The sequence below is a fragment of the Trachemys scripta genome, chromosome 3 (genome assembly GCF_013100865.1).
Source record: "Trachemys scripta elegans isolate TJP31775 chromosome 3, CAS_Tse_1.0, whole genome shotgun sequence".
Taxonomy (NCBI): Eukaryota; Metazoa; Chordata; order Testudines; family Emydidae; genus Trachemys; species Trachemys scripta.
In genome coordinates this window covers 124644631-124668714 of record NC_048300.1, presented here as the reverse complement: position 1 = coordinate 124668714, position 24084 = coordinate 124644631, and the positions used below count along the sequence as shown (strand labels likewise).

Below are 24084 nucleotides of genomic sequence, written 5' to 3'. Positions count from 1 at the left end.
GAGTGAGAAATGCAGGCCACAGTCTCTGCTAGTAAATAAACACAACCCAGGATATGGGTAGAGGCATCCATGGTTAGGTTGTCTGACTGGATAGAGGTGCAGATGGAGGAGACAGGAGCAGCGCTGGCACTGACAATGCAGCCCTTCCTAACCATAGCGATTATATTCCCTCCCACAAACTCCCCTTGGTTGCTTACCCTCTAGTTTTTAAGGCCTTCTCTCTACGTCAGCCCTACCCCCTTGTTAATCACACAAGGGGGAGGGTGATCACAAGGCTGACTGAGGCGGATCAAAGCTGATCAAAGTTGAACCAGGGAACAAAGGCTCAAACAGTCTGACCCTGTAACTGAAATAATCTGAAAGAGAAAGAAAAACTACAAACAGCCAAACTCACTCACTCACCACAAGGTTAGTACTTGCACCTTGTTCGTTCAGCAGGAGTATCTCCTTCTCCCCTTCTCAAACTCCCTTGTTTGCAGACCCCTGTTTGCTAGTTCCCAATGAAGATGATCAGAAAAATTTACTTAAAAATTTATTGAATTTAAGTTTATGGCTTTCCTTTTCAACTGAATCAGAAAATCCTATCTTTAACAAAATGGATCTATGAGAAGGCACCATTTCCATAAAAATCTCAGAGTCAAACTCTAGAAGGACACAACACATGCTGTAAGTGGTCAAACGCGTTCCATAATGTGGAACCAGCTATGCATCAATGGTAATTAGCCACAGACTAATCAACATTCAGGAACATTTTAAACAATAGACTGTAATGGTGAGGTATGTGCTAGAGTGAACACTTGGACAGGCGGGTTCTTGAAGGTAGAAAAGGGAAAGAGCACCACATCTCACCTTGGGCCCACTATGAGCTCTGACAAAATCTTCAGCTAGGACTATCTGTAGTGTCTCTTCCTCCCCTTGAGTCTTATTGCCATGTCTGGGACAGACCAACTGATTTTAGGTGCAGGGAGGGAACAGAAGACGCCAAGGCTGAAGGAAAGATGGCATAGGTATATGGTGTTATAAGCACCAGAGGGCTATTCTGAATTTGATTTAGAGATGACAGAATGCTTCTATTTTCCATCACCAATCTGGTTCCGCTTCCTGATGGGAGAGAATAGTCTGAGCATAGCGTTCTGAATACTCTGAAGCATAAAGATTTAGGAAGATAAGGAAGGGAGAATGCAGGAACCAAGAAAAGAAGCCCTTAAGGAATGAATAAGGACTTCAGAAGAAACAGGGTCAAAGTGAGGAGAAATTCTAATAAAACTCCTGAGACTGCAATAGGCATTATTTACAGACAAGAGAGATGTGAGAAAGAAACACCACGTTCAGCAGTGGTGGTGTAGCCAAAATTCTGAAAATATGCATTTGTTTCATGTTTTTTGTTTTATATTGGACACAAAAATAGCAAGTTAGAAAGGGAAAATAATAAACTAAAAAACAGTTTCCTTCTCAAATGCAACTTGCTATGACAGATGTATGTCTCCATTCCCTAAAAGCAAGGAAATAGCCTCGCCTTGTCCCAAGTTTACCCAAATTCCTACCAACAGAGAAAAATACTATTGAAATTTTGACAGAGCTCTGGGGGCTGGATGGTGAGAAGAAAAAGATGGTTTAATGATTAAAGAACCTATTACCCTACCATTCACTTGTCCTCATACAGAACCCCTGACAATTTTCCAAATAATTATTATCTGCTTTACTAATTTAAAACAGACAACTTTTTGTTTAGGTTACAAAACCCCATTTGAGATTAGGGTGATCTGTTCCTCATTGTCAAAATGTGCTGGTCAACTGTGACTTTATAACATAATTTACAACTAAATATATTGTAGGAGCACGGCTAATAAGTGTCTCTACCAGTAGGATAATGTATATTAATCTTTTGTTGAGCTCTGTGTGTCATGTCTATTCAGCACAATTCAATCCTGAAGTGCTACCTCAATGCAAGATCCTAGCTATTCATTATTTTACAATGCCTTAAGAATGTATCTCAAAATATTTTACACACGACCCAGAAGGGTAAACAAAACAGTAGGATAGGGTTGAGAATGTAAGGACGTAAAAGAGTAGTATACAGTAGTTTTTTAAATAAAAGTAATACATCTCTTAGCTGTCCAACTTCTTGTAAGCATTGCAATAGAAAGGGGTATTAAAGATGATTTATGGGCAATATTTTTAGGCAAAAAATGTGCCTTTTATCTTCTACAATATACAAAAAGAAAGCCTTACATGTTTTTTGAAAAAAGCTTCTGCTGCTTATTTTCTACTTCAAGTATCAGAAACAAAGTCTGGCCTTCACTGGTTTTGCTTGAGGAACATGAACATTTCAGAGCATGTATCTTATGAGTAAGGCTACGTGTCTGTCATGGAGGTCATGGCTTCTGTGACTTTCTGTGATCTCCATGACTTCTGCAGCAGCTGGCACAGCTGGCTCCAGACTGCCCAAGCAGCCCGGGCAGCTTCTGGGCCAGCCGTGCCAGCTGCTCCTGGGGCAGTCTCGGGCCACCATGCCCCTCCCCGCCAGCAGCAGCAGTAGTTTGGTTGTGGGAGGGAGCCCAGGGCTGGGGCAGGAAGTTGGGGTGGGAGGCGGCACTTACCTCGGGGGGACTCCCTGGAAGCAGCCAGCATGTCCCTACAGCTCCTAGGCGGAGGAGCCAGGGGGCTCTACTGCCCTCGCAGCTCCCATTGGCTGCAGTTCCCAGCCAATGGGAGCTGTGGAGCCAGCACTTGTGGCTGGGGCAGTGTGCAGAGCCTCCCTGGCTTTCCCACCCCCTAGGGACACACGGGCTGCTCCCGGGGACCCAGGTAGGGAGCCTGCCAGCCCTGTCAACCCTCCCCACCCCCAGCACCAGTGGGGGTCCCGGACCGCATGCCGCCCCGCCAGATCACCCGTAGTGCCCCCAGACTACCCACAGCTCCCAGGTCCAAGTTTTAGTTAGGGGAATATAGTAAAAATCACGGACAGGTCGCGGGTCATGAATTTTTGTTTACAGCCCATGACCATGACTTTTACTAAAAATACCCGTGACTAAAACATAGCCTTACTTATGAGCTCTCACATCAAATGAAAAGCAGGTGTGCTGAATCTTTAACCAAGACTCCCTTTAACACTTACAACTTCTGTTACTAATAGTTTTTGATAAAGTTTTGAACAGTTCAATTAAAAATAATTTCCCCTCAAGTTGTTCAGCTTTCACTTTCTTGACTCTGTGACATTATTTCAATAGAGACAAGACCTGAATTTTTAACGTAAAAAGCAAGCCGAAAAAACTATTAAGTCAATCCCTTCCCACACCAAAAAAACCCAACAACCTGTCAGGCCTCCTTGATCCATCATAATGATGGAACAATAAAGTGACTCAGAGGCAAGGACAGTAATAAGAAATGTCCCTGTAATTAGAAATATAGATACAGCTTTGTCATCAAAACACTCTCATGGATCTCTTATTCAGCTTTTCCTCTTTGCCCCCACAAAGTTTCTCTCCTCTGTCCTGTTTACCTTCCCCCCCCCTGCATCCGGACTAGTATGACGCCCACACATATCCCAAGGGAGCCAATCCTCTAGGTGAGAAACACCAACTTAGAAATAGGCCTTTAATGATGTTGAAAGAATAAATGAGATCACCACAGGTGCATGGGCAGAGACCTGACCTCTTCCCTGATTTGGTGACTGATCGGTAGGCCAACCAAAGGGACTAAAGAATGATATGACACCAGGTCAGGCAACCCTAACACAAGATTTGCCATAAATCCACTATTACTGCTCATCCCGTAAGGGACACTAGGGCTGCTGAGAGTGTTGCTGGAAAGTTACCCATGCAACCAGACAAGGCAACTGCAGTTCAGTTAGAAAGACCGACCCAAACTAATTTATAATATTTGTAATATTGATCGTCCCTTCTGACATCAGAAAATTATGCAAACTTGCTATTTACAAAAAAATCACGTTTAATGTCTTAAGCCACCCACTAAGTTTGATACAGAGTTGCTTATGATAGCAATACTTTAAAAATGTAACTATCATTGTTTTTGTTAAAGATATGAAGAAAATTACTTGAAGTTTCATAGAAAAACAATCTGCAGATGTGTATCATAAGGTATGAAGCAGTTATCACAAATGCTACTTTCTTTTCTTTTTTGTGGTCATAAACTTTGTTTCAGAGAGAGGTTTAAAATCATTACATCTAAAACGAAAGCCTATAAAAACATACTGAAAGGTACAGCATGTCTTAAAAAGAGTTTTCTTAGTTTCACAAGCTTTTCTTATTTCTCTTTTACGGAGAGCTCAGACATTAAAATTAGCATTTGAAAGTATTCAAAAGCTTGTTAAACTTCTCATTTAGATGTCAGGTTTCCCAGGTGCTGTTTCTCACGAAATACAATTAAACCTGTACAAAACCAACCTTACTAGACAAACTCCTGTCTTAAGACCATCATTCCCAAACATACGTAGTACAATTCTGGTTCACTATAACCGATAAACACCAACTTTTGGTTTATCCATTAGAGATACATGCAGTTACAATGAAACCTAACTTATGTTACACTTATAACTGAGCTAGAGGTTTCTTAATACATATTCTAACAAGTAGCTAGCAAGCTTTATTTTAGCTAAGATGACATTTTGCAACTGATTTTTTTAAACCACTATAACAATAGTAGAATCTATAACTAGCGCCGTCATAAACAGTCCCAGCACGTAACTGGACCTATTGCTAGAGAATAAATTCAATTAAGAGGGTACTAAAACAAACTTTCACTTGTATAATATGATCATTTGATTCCTCTAGACCAATGTAATAGTAGAATGTGCCAAGAGAAGTTATAATAGGCTCATTCGCTCCTCAATTCATTCTTTATAGTAATCAAAAAATTATAGAAGTGTAGAACTGAAAGGGGCCTGAAGAGTTCATTTTAGTCCATTCCCTAGGGCTGAGGCAGGACTTAGTATTATCTAGACTGCCCTTGATAGGTGTTTGTCTAACCTGTTCTTTAAACCCTCCAATGATGGGGATTCCACAATTTTCCTTGGTAACCTATTCCAATATTTAACTACCTTTATAGTTACAAATTTTTCCTAATATCTAATCTGAATCTCCCTAGCTGCAAACTAAGCATACTACATCTTGTCCTAACTTCAGTGCATACAGAGAACAACTGATCACCAAATTATGCCTTGAGGTATCCTTACAGGATTCTGTAGGATCTGAATACAATCATCATATGTCAAATGAGGGACCTTCACTCATATTATTTCCTTTCTCTAATATGCCTGATGTACCTTAATATTCACTTGGTAATTGTGTAAATAGTTCACTGTACTTTTTAATAAAGCTAGTCATGAAATAAGAGCAAATAACTACCAACACAAGGCATTACTATGAGCATTTGAGTGCTGAGAGAACCATACAAATGACAAGTTTCCATTTCCAAAGAATGTTGAGAGTCCAGAAAACATTAGCGGTCTCAAAACAAGAAACAGTTATATAGGCAGAGTGTTCTACTCCATTTCTCCTGAATACAGTTGTTTATGATACAGATGATGCTGTTCTTTTGTTTAATGGATATGGGTATAGCAAACTATTTTCTCAACATACAACTTCTGAAAATATACATTCTTACTGATTTACAAGACAATCTTCCCTCTTAAAATACTTTACTTTTAGGAGTAATACAGTTTTCAGCTAGCTAAAATTCTGTATTTACTGTTAATATGAAAAATATATCACTCACCCAATTAGCTGGATTTACACTAAAATGTATGTTCACAACTAATCAGAATACATTTTTTCTTTTTTTAAACTGACCCAAACTTTAAAGCTATTTCCCACTAATTACAGGATGCAAATCTATGGAATTTTATTAACTGCATCCCTCAGAACTCCACCACCACATGTCAAACTATCATGACTCATTGATCTTCCCACTGTCCCTTATAGGACCCAAAACATCATTTGGTCGCCAAGGAAGACATCATCAGTACTAACAGTATTTTGGGCTAACAAACTCAGAGGTTAGTTATCTTGCAAGCCAGAAGCTACTTCAAATGGCCAGAATAACTCAATCATTTAGACTGAGACATTAACCAGGAAAAAAAAAACCCCACAAATTCAGGCTGACATTTTATACATTAAATCTTAAGTAATTTCCTGAGTTTATTGGTTCTCAAGCTTAATATGCAGTTTTACAGTAAAAGCTTTTTTAACCAGCATGCTGGGGAAATGGGGGGTGCCGGTAAATTAAAAATGCCAGTTAACTCAGAGGGAGGGGTTTGAAGTGTGGTGGTGGGGGATGTGTGCGGGGCTGGGGCATGGGAGGGGCTGCGGGGCACAGACTCTGGGAGGGAGTTTGGGTCCAGGAGGGGGCTTGGGGCATGGGTAGGGGCTCGGGGTGCCGGATTGGGGGGGGCACTCACCTCCGGCAGCTCCCCGCAAGCGGCTCTCCATCCTGCTGCTTCTAGTGGTGGAGGCACGGCCAAGCGGCTCTGCAAGCAGGCATGCTGCCTCCGTCTGCAGGCACCTCTGTCTGCAGCTCCCATTGGCCATGGTTCCCAGCCAAGGGGCTGGGAGCCGCAGACTCAGCGCTCAGGGAGGTGGGACGGAGGCAGCATGCCTGCAGAGCCGCCTGGCCATGCCTCTGCCAGCAACAGCAGGGACAGAGAGCTGCTTGCAGGAAGCCACCAGAAGTGAGCCGCGCCTGCCTCCCTCCCCCGCCATCTAGCACCCTGAGCCCTTCACGTGCCCCAACCCCCTGCCCTCTCCCGGACCCAAACTCCCTCCCAGAATGCGCCCCACAGCTCCTCCCACGCCCCAGCCCCGCACCAACCGCATTATAAACCGGTCTGTCAGCAGTGCAGATCAGAAATGCCGATTTATAGAGTTTGCCGGTTGAAGTGCCAGATAAAAGCTTTTACTGTACTTGGTTTACATTCAAGAGTTTTCCTTGTGTTTCTCAAGTTAATATGCATTTTGGCATGCTTTACATATTCAGATGTAATGTATGATGTTTTATACCTTAAACTAATTAAATTTACATATTTGAAGGGTTTTACTGTTGGGGGAATTCTGCACCACTGCACATGCAGAATTTGCGCAAAAGTGAATGTAGTACACGCAGAATTTCCTTTTTCTCCTACAGAAATGGGCTGCAGAGCTGCTGGCCACCACTAGGGGCTGCTGGACTCAGAGGAGCCCAATTCGCAAGTAGAAGACACTGCAGGGAGGGTGGCGTGTATTTCCAGGCAGCTACAGTTCTCAGCACACCCTGAAGGAAGGAGGCTGTGTGCAGGAAACTCCATACAAGCACAGGGCCCAGCATCAGGCTGTTTCTCCCTCTGGATCCCTGGGGTAGGGGTGTGGGTGTCTGAGCTGGGGGGGCATGCCTGGGTGCTGGGGAAGGAGGTGGTGCAAGTGTCTAGGCAGGGCGGGGGGGGCTCTGCAGCTGGGCTCGGGGGGGGGGGGGGGGAGGGGGGGGCGGGGGGGGGGAGGGGATGCCAGTATCTTGGCTGGAGGAGGGAGGAGGCGTGGCTGGGCTCTGGGGGAGTAAGGGGTGTGGATGTCTGGGCTGGGGTAGATCCTGCAGCTGGGCTCTGGTGGGAAGGGGGATACAGGTGTCTGACACCCCCTGCTGAGCTCTGAGGGGGACGGGGCACAGAAAGAGGGGTTCCTTTAACTCTCTATTCCTCAGGGAATTTTTCTGTGTGTGTCTGTATTGTTACAGACAGTTGCTGACAGGTATTTTGAAATAAGTTACCCAAATAATTGAAACTGGCATGATTATATAGTGTTATTTAAAAAATAAAATATGCAGAATTTTAAAATATTGTATGCACAGCTTTTAATTTTTTGGTGCAGAATTCCCCCAGGAGTAAGGGTTTATATCTTGTATAAGATTAACCAATGGCATCTTCTAGAAATCAGACAGACAAAAAGTTATGAAAATATATTTTGAAGCATTTACCACACAAGTACTGTAATCTGTTCTATTAATCTAGCCAGCAGTTAGTGAAATATCTACATCCTGTAAGAAATGCAGTTATAAAGGTGCTGATCAACAATATTTCCCAATTTAAATTTGGGGTGGCAGAACGGACAAGATTATTCATATGCCAGAAATTGTAATGAAAGTTTACCTTTGTTGCCCCACCAATGATCTCAAACCATAAACCAGAGGAACCACATTTTTTTAGGGTTAGAGATAATTCATACTGAATACTAATTAAGACCTGGGCGTCTCCCAAGTTCAGACTAGCAGTTGCATCAAACTACATTAAATATGATGTGTTCTGTGATGTGAACTGAGTCACAACCCAGTTTATTTCTCAGAAGATCTCAAGCTAGACTTGCATCCTGGTACCAGAAGTGAAAAACAGTTGATTCTCCACTAAATTGCTTAGCCCTTTGATTAGACTACAGTGTGGAAAATGGCATTTTACATGACTCTGCTACAATAATTCAGATTTTGAAGAAAAACTTTTCTAACATCCTAATAAACTGAAATTTCTTTAATTTGACATGTTGTATTTACCATTCTGTAACCCCATCCAGAGCTGTTTATGATCCTTTTTCTGCATTTCATTGATGACTTGACTTTTGTGCTTTAAAGCATCTGCTTCCTTTACACAAGCCATGAAATGAGCTTCAATCACATCTTTAGAAGGACAGTGCAGTAGATCCTTTTCTGGGAAATTCTACAAAACAATTTTCAGAAGACAGACCAAAAGAAATAAGTATATTGTGCATCTCTTAGTAATAAACAAAAATATTTATTTTTCAGCAAGCACAGAGACAAAGCAAATAGATCATTAACCCTCAACCAGTTTATAGACTTCAGGTTTAGTCACAATACCTATTTGTGAATTAAGAGATTTAAGTTTTGAAAGAATGATTTGTAACTGAAGCATCATTCAGATTTCATGGCTTCATTTGTGGAAGGAAAAACATCCCCAGTAATCAAATTGGAAGGTTTTCAATGCTTGCATAGTATTTGACACCTTTTAAGTGTTGGTATCATATGTTGGCCATTTCTCTGCAACAGTAGACAATACTGTAAGTTATCTCCTCCCAACAGCATCTTTCCTAATGGGCCGGTTTACCAGTTTCTTTCAGTCATTCATTTTTATTTCCTCCATGTGGGTATGTTGTACAAAATTTTCAACACACAGTATCAGATACTACATATACTATGACAAAATAGATAAGTAGGGCCCTACCAAATTCACGGTCATGAAAAATGTGTCACGGACCGTGAAATCTGGTCTCCCTCTGTGAAATCTGGTCTTTTGTGTGCCTTTACCCTATATTATACAGATTTCATGAGGGAGACCAGCATTTCTCAAATTGGGTGTCCTGACCAAAAAGGGAGCTGCGGGGAGGGGGTCGCAAGGTTATTTTAGGGGCATTCTGGTATTGCCACCCTTACTTCTGCGCTGCCTTCAGAGCTGGGCAGCCGGAGAGTGGCGGCTGCTTACTGAGAGCCCAGCTCTGCAGGCAACAGCGCAGAAGTAAGGGAGGCAATACCATATCATGCCATCCTTACTTCTGCACTGCTGCTGGCAGCGGCTCTGCCTTTAGAGCTGGGATCCCAGCCAGCAGCTGCCCCTCTCCAGCTGCCCAAGTCTGAAGGCAGTGCCAATGCCAGCAGCAGCACAGAAGTAAGGGTAGCAGTACCGCAACCCCCTCCTACAATAACCTTGTGACACCCCCAACTCCTTTTTGGGTCAGGACCCCTACAATTACAACACTGTGAAATTTCAGATTTAAATAGCTGAAATAATGAAATTTACGATTTTTAAATCCATATAACCGTGAAATTGAACAAAATGGACCATTAATTTGGTAGGCCCCTATAGATAAGGCAACACCACCTGCAAGTACTTTCCCCTGAAATCAGTGCAAATCCTTACCAGCCTTATTTTTAACCTGTTAGGGCTAAGATTTATTTATTAGTTAACTGGTTCTTTAATGGTTTTCTATGGCTGAAGTTGGTGCACTGTACTCTATCAAGCACTAAAAATGTAAGGTTTATTACTTTTAAAAAGACAGCAATTTTCAGGAATTATATCTTTCCTTTTTGTTAAATTATAGTGAAACCTTGTTTTTGCAAATAATAAATGTGTTGCACTTATTTAGCAAATCCAAAGATTAACAACTCTAGAATCAATTCACTTAATGTACTAGACATATAAACCTCTGGATGGTGATAAATTTCAAAATAGTTAAACTTTTTCCTTTCCCAAGAAGTATAGTGCCCCTGTTAATGGGCATCTAGTCCACTGATTAAAATTTTTTTGAACTGAATTAAAGTGTGATGGTGATAACCAGGCCAATCAGGTATTTGTATTTCTAATAGAATCAAAGTTTGGTTGATCTCCTCTATGTTGGAATCAACATAACAGTAAGCACACTGGATACATAAGCCGATCCAGAGACAGGACAAATCCTTCCCCTTATGAGGGCCCTCAAGAAGAACCCAAAGCTTGATACTTCTGGAACTCCTGAGCACAATAAAAGTAAACTCTGATGATCTCCCCTATTGTTAATGAAAATCCACAGAATTTCTTTCTGTGATGAGGGAGAAGGATAGAAATTTGGGAGATAAATGTCCTGATTAAGGTGAAAGAATTAAACAACATTAGAAGGACAGACTGGCAGGTACAAAAGGACTACCTTTTTCTTATAAAAAATCATGAATGGAAGATTACAAAAGAATGCCACAAGCTTTCTAATTCTTAGGGTCAAAGAGATAATCACTAAGGCGACTAGCTTCCACGTCAGAATAAGAGGGACTAATAGGGATTCATATGAGTTAGAGCAAAACGGATCTTAAAACCAAGTTAAGGCGACAGGGAGGCACTGGAGACTTGACTTGGACCCACCACTTTGAAGTCAGACCAGACCCTATAGTATGCTATGCTCATTATTTGTTCTAGGATGCAACAAGCTGTTGAAGACCTTACTGAAGAAATTCAAGTTCTTAAGGAATCTCTTCTCAGGAGCCACACAGAGACTCAGCATTTCAAAAATGGGGCACAGAAAAGGGCCCTGATAAAGAAGGGAACCACCTAAAGGGAAGGCTGTTTCAAAGGCTTTGTGGAACATGCAAGAAACCACTCCAGAGCCCTGAAAATCATGTGTCATCCCCCTTCAGGATGGGGAGAAGTAGTAACCTTCACCCTCAATAGACACAAAGTATCAAAATACACCTTTGGAGATGTTGATTTGAATGAACTGGGGTGATGACCTTTATCTGAATGAGATAAGAATTCGCTAAATTCATGGACGATAGGTCCATCAATGGCTATTAGCCAAGATGGTCAGGGATGCAACTCCATGCTCTGGGAGACCCTGAGCCTCTCACTGCCAAATGCTGGGACTGGACAACAGGGGATGGAAAGCTGAAGATTATCCTGTTCTATTCCTTCCTTTTGAAGCATCTAGCATTGACCACTGCTGGAAGACAGGATACTGGGATATATGGTCCATTGGTCTGACCCAGTATAGCCATTTTTATGTTCTTATTTTGAGGGTCAATAATATTTTCCCTTCTTTTTAGGAGTTTGTTGAATAGAAGGAAAAGACTGAAGTTCTATGAAATAGCTCTTCCTCATGACAAAGACCCAGACACTGGAAAAGGTCATGGCTCATTGGTCTAAGTCAGAAGCTCCCAAACTATTTTTGCTGCAACCAATGTTCCCTCTAATTTTTTACATCCATGTGTGAAATGAATTTTGTTATGTGCACCAATATGGAGATGATGTGTGGCGGGGGTGGAGCCAAGGAGTTCAGAGTGTGGGAGGGAGCTCAGGGCTGGGGCAGAGGGTTAGGGTGCGGTGGGGGAGTAAGGGAACTGAGGTGGAGCCAGGGATGAGGGGTTCAGGGTGTGGGAGGGTCTCAGGGCTGGGGCAGAGGGTTGGGATGCAGGGGAGTGAGGGCTCTGGCTGGGGGTGTGGGCTCTGGAGTGGGGCCGGGGATGAGAGGTTTGGGGTGCAAGCTGCCCTGGGGAGAGAGGACTTCCCCGAGGCCTCTCTCACTGCAGCAGCTTGGGGCTGGGGGAGAAGTGACTCTCCCTGCCTGCACAGCGCTTGATAGCCCGCTGCATGGCTATGCAGCTTAGAGGGAACTTAGCTGCACACTCCACTTTGGAGAGTTATCTCCCATGTGTGCCCCCCACTTCTAAAAAAACAGTATTTTTGCAGAAAACAGGAGACATTTATTTTCTCAGCTAGCATAAAGAGGAGAGGAGTTTGTAATGTGTGGTGAGAGATGTGCAAAGGGGTGGGGAGGACGACTGCTCCAGGATGGATCCTCCTTGATATCATACATTTGACTAGCCCCTGTCATTCCCAACCTTAGGTGTCCAGCCAGGAGTCTACTGGGAGGACAAGGGAGGTGCATCAGACCTCCCTCAGGCTAGGATTTTCAGACACCAACCTCCCCTCTCCCCAGTCTGACAAAAAAGGGGCCTGGGCCACAGGTCCCATCCCAGCCATCTCTCAGCAGCAGAAACCACCATGTCCCTGGATATCTACTGCTGGGCAAATGGAGGGCAGTGCTTAGCCCTGTCATGCCACAGCGCTGGAGACACCAATGACTCGGGAAAGCATTACAAAGCCCGGCCAAGCCCTTCACCTGAGTTCCTGCAAAAGGGGCGACCCGGAGCTGCTGCCTCCTCCTGACAGGGCCAAGCATGTCCCCAGGAACAGAAGTGCTTCCACACCCCCACATCCTACAGCAATGGGGGAGAGGCCCCATGTGCCCTGTCATGGGGGGAGGGAAGGATATTATATTTCAAGTTCCCAAATAGTTCCACTGCCAGGAGGGTGTGTTGGGAGGGGGGGGGAGGGTACGGTTACTATCGCAATACCATACCATGCCATGCCATCTTTATTTCTGTGCCGCCCAGCTCTGAAGGCAGAGCCACCGCCAGCAGCAGTGGAGAAGTAAGTGTGGCAATACCATATCTTGCCACCCCTACTTCTGCGCTCCTGCAGAGTGCCAGCGCTACCTTCAGAGCTGGGCTCTCAGTCAGCAGCAGCTGCTCACCTGCCCAGCTCTGAAGGCAAGGAAAAAGGACGAGCAAGGAAAAATCACAGACATCTGTTTGTATTTTGAGAACCAACAGTTTAAGTAAAGGCAGTCTCCCACAAAGACGCAAGTGGAACCATAGAATAATAGGAACACTAGACTGGAAAGAGGTGGTCCTGTCCATCCCACCACATGGAGGGATGAGGGAAAAGAAGACGGTTGCTGCTAGACTTCCATTGTTTCTGGAACAGCATGGGTTTGGTGTCTGACTTCTGAAAGGAATGATGTTGGTATATAGGCCTTTGGGGTTAATAGCTGATTAAAAATCTACACCCGGAGAAATAAGGATCATTTCTCTATATGAGGATAGACAGGATTTGAGACATCAAGAGGAAAGGGCAGGAAAAAAACGTAACTGTTGTTCTTCGAGATGTGTTGTTCATGTCCATTTCAATCAGGTGTGCATGCTCTGTATGCACGCCAGCTGGAAGATTTTTCCCTTAACAGCATCTGTAGGGTCAGCCTGGGCGTCCCCTGGAGTCGCGGCTTCATGGTGCCTAATGTAGAACCCTGCCGACCCACCACCCCCTTAGTTCCTTCTCGTCGGCTGCTCCGACAGAGGGGTAGGAGGGTGGGTATTGGAATGGACATGAACAACACATCTCGAAGAACAACAGTTACGAGAAGGTGAGTAACCGTTTTTTCTTCTTCGAGTGCTTGTTCATGTCCATTCCAATTAGGTGACTCACAAGCCTAAGTTCAGGAGGTGGGATCAGAGTTATCCGCTGATTGGAGCACTGCTTGTCCGAAGGCCGCTTCGTCTCTGGCCTGCTGAGTGATCGCATAGTGTGTGGTGGAAGTGTGTATAGAGGACCATGTTGCTGCCCTGCAGATTTCCTGGGTGGGAACCCGCACCAGGAATGCTGCTGAGGAGGCCTGAGCCCTGGTGGAGTGCGTGGTGATAGATGGAGCGGACACCTTCACCAAGTCGTACCACTCCCAAATGCATTACATGGATCCACGACGAGATACGTTGTGATGAGACAGGGAGACCTATCATTCTGTCTGCCACCACCACGAATAACTGGATGGACTTTCGGAACAGCTTCGTTCTCTGATATAGAAGGCTAGCGCTCTGCGGACATCCAATGAGTGAAGCCTCTGCTCCCTGCCACTTGAATGTGGCTTAAGGTAGAAAACATGTAGGAAGATGTCCTGGTTGATGTGAAACTGGGAGACAACCTTTGGGAGAAAAGCCGGGTGAGGTTTGAGCTGAACCTTGTCCTTATGGAATACTGTGTACTGGGGCTCTGATGTAAGGGCCCTGAGCTCTGACACTCTCCTAGCTGAGGTTATCGCCACCAGAAATGCCACCTTGCATGAGAGATAAAGCAGGGAGCACGTCACCAATGGCTCAAATGGTGGTCCCATAAATCTGGAAAGGAGCAGATTGAGGTCCCAAGCTGGGATAGGCTGTCATACTTGCGGGTATAGTCTGTCGAGACCGTTAAGGAAAAGGCTGATCACTGGATTTGCGAAGACTGAGCAGCCTTCTGCGCCCGGATGGAAGGCGGAGATGGCAGCCAAGTGAACCCTCATTGATGACATGGACAGTCCCTGTTGCTTAAGATGGAGGAGGTAGTCAGGTATAAATGGCACCGAGGCGAGTGTCGGAGACTGAAGATGCTGCTCCACCCAGACTGAGAATCTCTTCCACTTGGCAAGGTACGGCGCCCTTGTGGAAGGGCAAAGAGAACTTGTCTGACTTGATCAGAGCAGGAAAGCTCCACAGCGTTCAGCCATGGAGCTTCCATGCTGTGAGGTGGAGCGACTTGAGGTTCAGATGTCAGAGGCGGCCATGATCCTGCATTATTAGATCTGGGACGAATGGTAGGGTGACTGGAGTTGCCACAGACATTTCCAGAAGCGATGTGTACCAGTGCCGGCATGGCCAGGCAGGAGCTATCAATATCACCAGCGATCTTGAGGAGCACCTTGTGAACGAGAGGAACCGGTGGGAACGCGTATAGGAGGCGGCCTCCCCATGGAAGTAGGAACACATCCACAATGGAGCCTGGGCTGTGACTCAGGAAGGAGCAGAATAGTTGACACTTCCTGTTCTGTTGCGTGGTGAACAGGTCTATTTGCGGAAAGCCCAGTGTTGGAAGATTGAGCTCACTATGTCCGGCCAGAGGGACCACTTGTGGCCGTGAAAAGACCTGCTGAGATGGTCTGCCAGCTCGTTCCGTATCCCAGGGAGGTATAATGCCTGCAGGTGTATCGAGTGCTTTACATGGAAGTCCCACAGCTTGAGGGCTTCATGGCACAGGGGAGAGGAGCCTGCACCCCCTTATTTGTTGATACAGAACATTGCCGTGGTGTTGTCCGTGAGGACTGATTCAGAGTCCATATATCAGGGAGATGTGTAAGTCTAGCACGCCAGGCGCACCACTCTCAGTTCTCTGACACTGATATGCAGAGCAAGGTCCAGAGGTCTTGTATCCTGAGGTCTCCCAAATGTGCCCCCCATTCCAAAGCTGAAACATCTGTCACTAATGAGAGGGTTGGCTGGGGGCTGGTGAAGGGGACCCCTGCACATACTACCTGTGGGTTGAGCCACCACAGGAGGGAGTCTAGTATCGGACAAGGCAGGGTTATGATACTGTCCAAAGCATCCCGAACTGGTCGATATACTGATGCTAGCCATGACTGAAGTGGGCAAAGCCTGAGTCTGGCATACTGTACTATGTAGGTACAAGCTGCCATGTGTCCTAGAAACTTCAGGCAATTCTTTGCTGTAGTGGTGGGGAACTGCCTGTATGACCAAAATCTGGCCTCTGGGAGGTATGCCCTGGCTCAAGTCGAGTCTAGCACTGCCCCTATAAACTCTATCCTCTGTACAGGGGACAGCATCGATTTCGCCTCATTTAGAAGGAGACCCAGTTCATCGAACATCCTTCTTATGAGGCCGACCTGTGTCTCCACTTGAGATCTGGAGCAGCCCTTGATCAGCCAGTCATCAAGGTACAGGAACACCTATATCTGCTGTTTGTGCACGAACGCTGTCATGACTGCCATGCACTTGGTGAACACCTGAGGTGCCGCCAACAGGCCAAATGGGAGGTCAATAAACTGATAGTGGCTGTTGTTCACCACAAACCTGAGGTATTTTCTGTGGGGTGGAATTATTGCTATGTGAAAGTACGTGTCCTTCAAGTCGAGGGCGACACACCAGTCTCCTGGATCCAATGAGGGGATAAAGGAGGCCAAAGAGCCCATGCGGAACTTGAGTTTTCTGACGAACTTATTGAGTTCTCGCAGGTCCAGGATGGGCCTGAGGCCAACTTTGGCTTTCAGTATTAGGAAATACTGGGGGTAGATGCCCTTGCCCCTTTGCTCATGAGGAACCTCTTCCACTGCCCTGACAGAGAGAAGCGCGTGAACCTCCTGTATAAGGAGTTGCTCGTGAGAGGGGTCCCTGAAGAGGGACGGGGAGGGCTGGGGTGTGTGTGGAAGGGTGGGAAGGCACAGAATTGGATGGAATATCCCCTCTCTACCGTATGGAGCACCCAGTGGTCCGAGGTGATACGGGACCATACACAGTAGAAAGGGGATAGTTGGGACGAGAAAGTAAGTAGGGTTGGATCCAGTTCCAGCACTGGTGTACCGTCCTCCATCACACCCTCAAAAGGCTGGTCTGGGGCCAGGCGGTGCCTTGGGCTGGCCCGAGCCCTGGCCTGAGGAGGGGTGCTGCCTTTTTCTACCACTTCTATTCCTCCTATGAGGAGTGCCCTGGCAGTTCTGAGCTTGGTAGAACCTAGAGGGAGGCTGTGGCCAGAAATGTCTACGTTGAGTGGCAGGGGTATGGAGCTCCAAAGATCTGAGGGTGGCCCTTGAATCCTCTAGGAGGTCCCGGATGACTGGAAAAAGGCTAATGTAGTGCCCAACTTTAAAAAAGGGAAGAAGGAGGATCCAGGGAACTACAGGCCAGTCAGCCTCACCTCAGTCCCTGGAAAAATCATGGAGCAGGTCCTCAAGGAATCAAATCTGAAGCACTTACAGGAGAGGAAAGTGATCAGGAACAGTCAGCATGGATTCACCAAGGGCAAGTCATACCTGACTAACCTAATTGCCTTCTATGACGAGATAACTGGCTCTGTGGATGAGGGGAAAGCAGTGGATGTGTTATTCCTTGACTTTAGCAAAGCTTTTGATATGGTCTCCTACAGTATTCTTGCCGGCAAGTTAAAGAAGTATGGGCTGGATGAATGGACTATAAGGTGGATAGAAAGCTAGCTTGATCGTCGGGCTCAACGGGCAGTGATCAATGGCTCCATGTCTAGTTGGCAGCCGGTATCAAGCCAAGTGCCCCAAGGGTCTGTCCTGGGGCCGGTTTTGTTCAATATCTTCATTAATGATCTGGAGGATGGCGTGGACTGCACCCCTCAGCAAGTTTGCAGATGACACGAAACTGGGAGGAGTGGTAGATATGCTGGAGGGCAGGGATCGGATACAGAGGGACCTAGACAAATTAGAGGATTGGGCCAAAAGAAATCTGATGAGGTTCAACAAGGACAAGTGCAGAATCCTGCACTTAGGATGGAAGAATCCCATGCACTGCTACAGACTAGGGACCGAATGGCTAGGCAGCAGTTCTGCAGAAAAGGACCTAGGGGTTACAGTGGACGAGAAGCTGGATGTGAGTCAACAGTGTGCCCTTGTTGCCAAGAAGGTTAAAGGCATTTTGGGCTGTATAAGTAGGGGCACTGCCAGCAGATCGAGGGATGTGATCATTCCCCTCTATTTGACATTGGTGAGGCCTCATCTGGAGTAGTGTGTCCAGTTTTGGGCCCCACACTACAAGGAGGATGTGGAAAAATTGGAAAGAGTCCTGCACAAGGCAACAAAAATGATTAGGGGGCTGGAGCACATGACTTATGAGGAGATGCTGAGGGAACTGGGATTGTTTAGTCTGCAGAAGAGAAGAATGAGGTGGGATTTGATAGCTGCTTTCAACTACCTGAAAGGGGATTCCAAAGAGGATGGATCTAGACTGTTCTCAGTGGTACCAGATGAGAGAACAAGGAGTAATGGTCTCAAGTTGCAGTGGGGGAAGTTTAGGTTGGATATTAGGAAAAACTTTTTCACTAGCAGGGTGGTGAAGCACTGGAATGGATTACGTAGGGAGGTGGTGGAATCTCCTTCCTTAGAGGTTTCTAAGGACAGGCTTGACGAAGCCCTGGCTGGGATGATTTAATTGGGGATTGGTTCTGCTTTGAGCAGGGGGTTGGACTAGATGACCTTCTGAGGTCCCTTCCATCCCTGATATTCTTGGATTCTATGATTATCGGAAAAGAGGGCCAAACTCTCAAAGGGGAGGTCCTGGATTGTTTGTTGGACCTCATGGGGGAGACCAGAGACCTGCAACCAGCAACTCCTTCTCATTGCAATCCCTGTGGCCACTGTATATGAGGATGCATCTGTGGCGTCTAATGCCACCTGTAGGGATGCTCTGGAGATCAGTTTTCCCTCCTTCACTAATGCCAACAACTCTACGCGAGAGTCCTGCGGCAGCAGCTCCGCGAACTTGGCCATCGCAGTGCCGGTGTTGTGTGCGTATCTGCTCATGATGGCCTGTTGATTCAAAATGCAGAGCTGTAGTCCCCCAGTGGAATAGACCTTCCTGCCAAAAAGCTCTAGTTTTTTGGCATCCCTATTCTTAGGGGAGGGGCCCTGGTAGTCCTGGCGCTCTCGCTGATTGTCTGCATCAACCACCGGGTAGTGGGGGGTGGGTGGGTGTATAAATGTTCATATCCCTTAGAGGGGACAAAATACCACTTCTCTTTCCTCTTGGCTGTAGGGTCAGAGATGTAGGGGTCTGCCATAAGGTTTTCGTCGTCTCTACAATCGTGCAATCGTCTTTATTAAGGGTAAGGCAATATGAGAGGGTCCGGAGGGTGCGAGGATATCGACAACTCTGTCAGATTCCTCCACCATATACTCCACCTGTATGCCCAGGTTCTGGGAAATGTGACGTAAAAGTTGTTGGAGGACCAGGTTATCCTCCAAAGCTGGGGCCATCGACGTCCCAGCCACGGCTTCATCGGGAGAGGATGAGGAGGAGAGGCTTGGCAGCGGACCCTGTTCACTCCCTTCAGTGCCCTGTGGGTCTTGCAGCATGTGGTACTGCTGAGCCCCCAGGTCTGAAGCCAATGCCGACATCGTCAATGCCGATAGCACCGAGGATGCAGCGGTCAGTGGTGCTGCTGTTGGGGGGAGGGTCGGTGCTGGAGTTGCAGGAGACAACAGCGGTGTCAGCAGTGCTGCTGCTGGCAGTGCCTGCAGGGGGACAAAGGACGCTGAGGACACTGATGCAGACCTGGACCTTGAGCCTTGTATCTGTCCCTGGCTCTGGTGATACACCCAGGGTGTCCAAAAAGGCCACTGTGTCGAAGTTGCCACTGCGGAGGCCACGGTTCCAAACAGGGCTAGTGGTCGTGGCAGGATCTGGACCTCCTGGTCCTATTGGACCAATAGGATTCCGCCTCTGACTCCAAGGTCTCTGAGTAGGACCACCACGGAGGAGCAGTACTCTGGGCTGCAGGAGAGCAGTGCCGAGAGGTCGGGGACTGGTGCGCTCCTCCGCATGGGTGGCCATGCCAGGCAGAGGTGCACCGGACATGGGGATTGGCATGCCATCATCGCTCGTTTGCTGTTTGATTGCAACTGGGGCCACGCAGTCACCAGCGACTTGTCTCTCCTCTGCGGGGAGGACAGCACCATGAGGCGAATGAGGTCGTTGGCTATCTCGAATGCCTCCGGTGTCGAGGGGAGCTGGAGGTAACCACCATGGCAATCCAGGGACCATTGAGGGGTCAGACTCAACTGTACCCCGGACAGGGCAGGAGTCAACGATACCCTGGAAGGCAGGAGAGTCAAGGTGGTCTGGCTTGAAATGTGTTTCTATGCCACAAGTCCCTTGGTCTTTGGACGGGGAGAGCAACCCCTATCCGGCCTTTTCTTCTTCTGTGGCACCAGGGACTGAGAACGGTGCCAGACAGAAGAAGGTTGCTTATGGGTGGAGCCATGGTGGTGCCAGGAGTCCTTTGGGTCCTTCCTCGGCACTGGCTCGCGCACGATCAGCGCCGGAGCACCGCGGACCGACGAGCAAGTGCTCGGCGTGGGTTCTGCAGACCCCAGGTCAGATTGCGGTCAGAGTGCCACTTCCATTAGCAGGATTTTCAGCCTTTAATCCTGGTCTTTAAGGATCCTAGGGTGAAATCCCTTGCAGATCCTGCACTTGTTCTTCTGATGGCTCTCCCCGAAGCACCATAGCTAGGAAGAGTGTGGGTCACTCTTCGGCATAAACTTGCCACAATCCTCACAGAGTTGGAACCCTGGGGAATGGGGCATATCCCAGAAGCGGGAAAAACGTTGGGGGGGGGGGAACCCCCCAAGAAATTCTAAAAACGATAACCACTAACTATAACTAACAAACTAACAATTTTAAACTATGAAAACTGAAGTGGACGCTGCCGAAAGCTCTTGCAATGCAAGAGTGACAGTTGTTCCAGCTAGCCGTCACCGGCAGTAAGAAGGAACTAAGGGGGTGGCGGGTCAGCAGGACCCTCTATTAGGTGGCATGAAGGTGCGACTACAGGGGTTGCCCAGGCCAACCCTACAGACGCTGCTAAAGGAAAAAATCTTCCAGCTGGCGTGCACACACCTGACTGGAATGGACATGAACAAGCACTCGAAGAACAACAAAATTTTCTCTTTGGAAACCTACTCCAAAGGAAAGTCTAGAATATCTGCAAAAGCTTATGCAGAGCTGTAAGCCTGGACTTGAGAAAAAATCCTCCTGAACGCCTCTCCTCTCCCTCCTCCCCGCCAACACATCTAAACTCTGGTCTACACTTAAAATTTAGATTGACCTAGCTATGTCACTCAGGGGGGTGAAACATTCACATTCCTGAGCACTGTAGTTAAACTGATCCAATCCACGGTATAGACACAGCTAGGTCGACAGAAGAATTCTGTCCTGGAAAAGAGGACAGAGGCATTAGGGGAGAAACATACCATCTCCAGCATCTTAACAAAATGTTGCACTGCCATTGTCTTTTTTGGATTTACCTACCTTCACAAAAAAACAGGAATCTCCAACTTGGCCCTCAACCAGTGAGATTTAAGGGTCTGAACAAGATGGGACAAGTAATTTCACTGTTTGGGGATACCCATTTAGACCTTCTATAGACATGTGGAAGGAAACACAGAGTGACATTTTATGCCAGAGTCCAGTTTACCCAGAATTTAATCTGGGAGGAAGTCTAAGAGGACAAAATCACATTTGACTGTCAGTCTTGCAAAAAGGTCCCAGGAGACCACCAAAGAGGGCAAGGAGCCTTGTAGTGATCAGGGTGCAACTTTTGTAAGTAACTTCCTAGGAGTGAATCTATAAGGACCTCTGGGAAAGAAGGGGAAGGAAGATGCCTAAACTCTGTTAAATCAGGCAATGGTCCCTGTCTTCAAAGTTTTTCCTGCAGCTAGAAAAAGAGGCCTTGGGGACAGCTACAATCTCTAGTCTCAAATGACATTGAGAAACACCATATGCTAGGGTCCACCCAGGTGAAAATCAAGTCACAAAAATTTTTTAAAAAATATTTTGCATGTCTTCACTGACCTGGCTATTCAGGATGTACTTAGATTTATTTTTAATCATTGTTAAGAACCTTTTGTAAGTAAGTTGTGGTTTTTGTGCTCGTTTTTATAAAGATAACTGGGGCAATTGTAACCAAATTGTCAGTCAGCCTCTGATGATACAATTCTGAAAGTTGCTGGAGCAGTAAGTAATAGTTCCAAGAAACATTTTAATTCAGAATGTAAGGTTTTCTGTTCAGTAGGGTTCTCCTGACATTCAGTATCTTTACTGTAACAGACATCACCAAGTTTTATTTACACCAATGGAATTACCGTACATAATTTACAATACTTAGCCAAAAAACAGTACTGTGTCTTCCTTACAACCAGCAACATCGAGTTACTATTTCTATGAAATCGTTCCAGAAACATATCTGCTAACAAGTTTCACCCAGTCTGGTTTCATACTCTGTTCCACCTAAATATATCTGTCAATTCTATTTTACATAACACCTGTTAACATGTGAACAGTCCCCCACAGAGACTGAAAAATTACTTACTATAAAATCACACTGATAACATGGTCTAAGGGGAAAAAAAACAGTTCATCCACTAACATAACACAACTAGAGTGAAATGAATAACAGACTGCAAGACCATTCCCTATCAAATTATTACTTCTGTGAAATTTTATTGAACCCATATTTCTAATACATACAACCTTTAAACTTACTAATGAAGCTAAAGATTTATTTTAATCTGGTAGTAGAGTTCTCTCAAGATAATACAATCCACATATACACACTCACATTGCTTTATAGCAAGCTATTTTACTCTACTGCTTCAATTACAGCCTAGGGCTGTTGAGGGAGTCAACAAGCATGTGGACAAGGGTGATCCAGTGGATAAAGTGTACTTAGATTTTCAGAAAGCCATTGACAAGGTCCCTCACCAAAGGCTCTTAAGCAAAGTAAGCTGTCATGGGATAAGAGGGAAGGTTCTCTCATGGATCAGTATCTGATTAAAAGATAGGAAACGAAGGATAGGAATAAATGGTCAGTTTTCAGACTGAAGAGAGGTAAATAGCGGTGTCCCCCAGGGGTCTGTACTGAGACCAGTACAGCTCAACATATTCATAAATGATCTGGAAAAAGGGATAACTGGTGAGGCGGCAAAATTTGCGGATGACACAAAACTATTCAAGATAGGTGAAGTCCAAAGCAGACTGTGAAGAGTTACAAAGGGATCTCACAAAACTTGGCAACAAAATGGCAGATGAAATTCAGTTTTGATAAATGCAAAGTAATGCACATTGGAAAACATAATCCCAACTATACATATAAAATGATGGGGTATAAATTAGCTGTTACCACTCAAGAAAGAGATCTTGGAGTCATTGTGGATACAGTAATTCCTCACTTAATGTCATCCCAGTTGTTACGTTGCTGATCAATTAGAGAACATGCTCATTTAAAGTTGCGCAATGCTCCCTTACAACGTTGTTTGGCAGCCGCCTGCTTTGTCCACTGCTTGCAGAAAGAGCAGCCTGTTGCAGCTAGCTGGCAGGGGCTTGGAATCAGGGTGGACTGGCAGCCCCCCTATCAGCTCCCCTAAGTTCCCTGTGCAGCAGCCACCCAGCAGGCTATCAATTGCTGGACAGTTCAGCTGTTCCTCCCCCCACTGCCATGTGCTGCTCATGCCCTCTGCCTTGGAGCTGCTCCCGGAAGCCGCCTGCTTGCTGAGCAGAGGGGGGAGGAAGAGGGGTACTAATGTTAGGGTGTCCGCCTCTCCCTGTTCCTATACCCCAGCTCCACAGAGCAGGGGACACACACGGCAGGGCTCATGATGGAGGGAGCTTGCTGGCAGCCTCTGCTGTCTCAACTTGCTGATTTACTTAAAAAGGCAGTGTACTTAGAGTGGGGTCAGCGAACTTAAAGGGACAATGCGCGTTTCTCTCTCTCTCAGACACACACACATGATGTGCGTCTCTGTCTCTTTCTGCCATGCTGTGTCTCTTCCATCCATTTGTGCTGCCTTGTAGAGTGTGAGGGTACATTAAGAACAATATGTTAACCCTTGAGGGCTCAGACGAGTGCTAGCTCATCATTTAGCAGTAAGGCATTCCCTGGGAAATATCCCACCATCTTCCACCCTGACTCCACCACCTCAACCACACTTCACAATCATCACTGCTGTGTACAGTATTAAATTGTTTGTTTAAAACTTATACTGTGTATATGTACAGATAGATAGATAGAGATAATCAGTCTTTTGTCTGACAAAAAAATATTTCCCTGGAACCTAATTCCTCCCCTCCCCCATTTACATTAATTCTTATGGGGAAATTGGATTCACTTAACATTGTTTTACTTAAAGTAGCATTTTTCAGGAACATAACTACAACGTTAAGCGAGGAGTT

At 46.0% G+C, this 24084-nt stretch overlaps 1 protein-coding gene across 10 annotated transcripts in view; it reads right to left on the bottom strand.

The window, feature by feature from the left end:
• ATG5 (autophagy related 5) overlaps positions 1-24084 on the bottom strand; it is a 147672-nt gene that overhangs the window by 94114 nt on the left and 29474 nt on the right. For all 10 annotated transcript variants that reach the window (XM_034765955.1, XM_034765948.1, XM_034765952.1 and 7 more), the window contains exon 5: positions 8530-8692. In XM_034765955.1, the coding sequence (XP_034621846.1) occupies positions 8530-8692 (163 nt within the window). The remainder of the gene's footprint in view (positions 1-8529; positions 8693-24084) is intronic.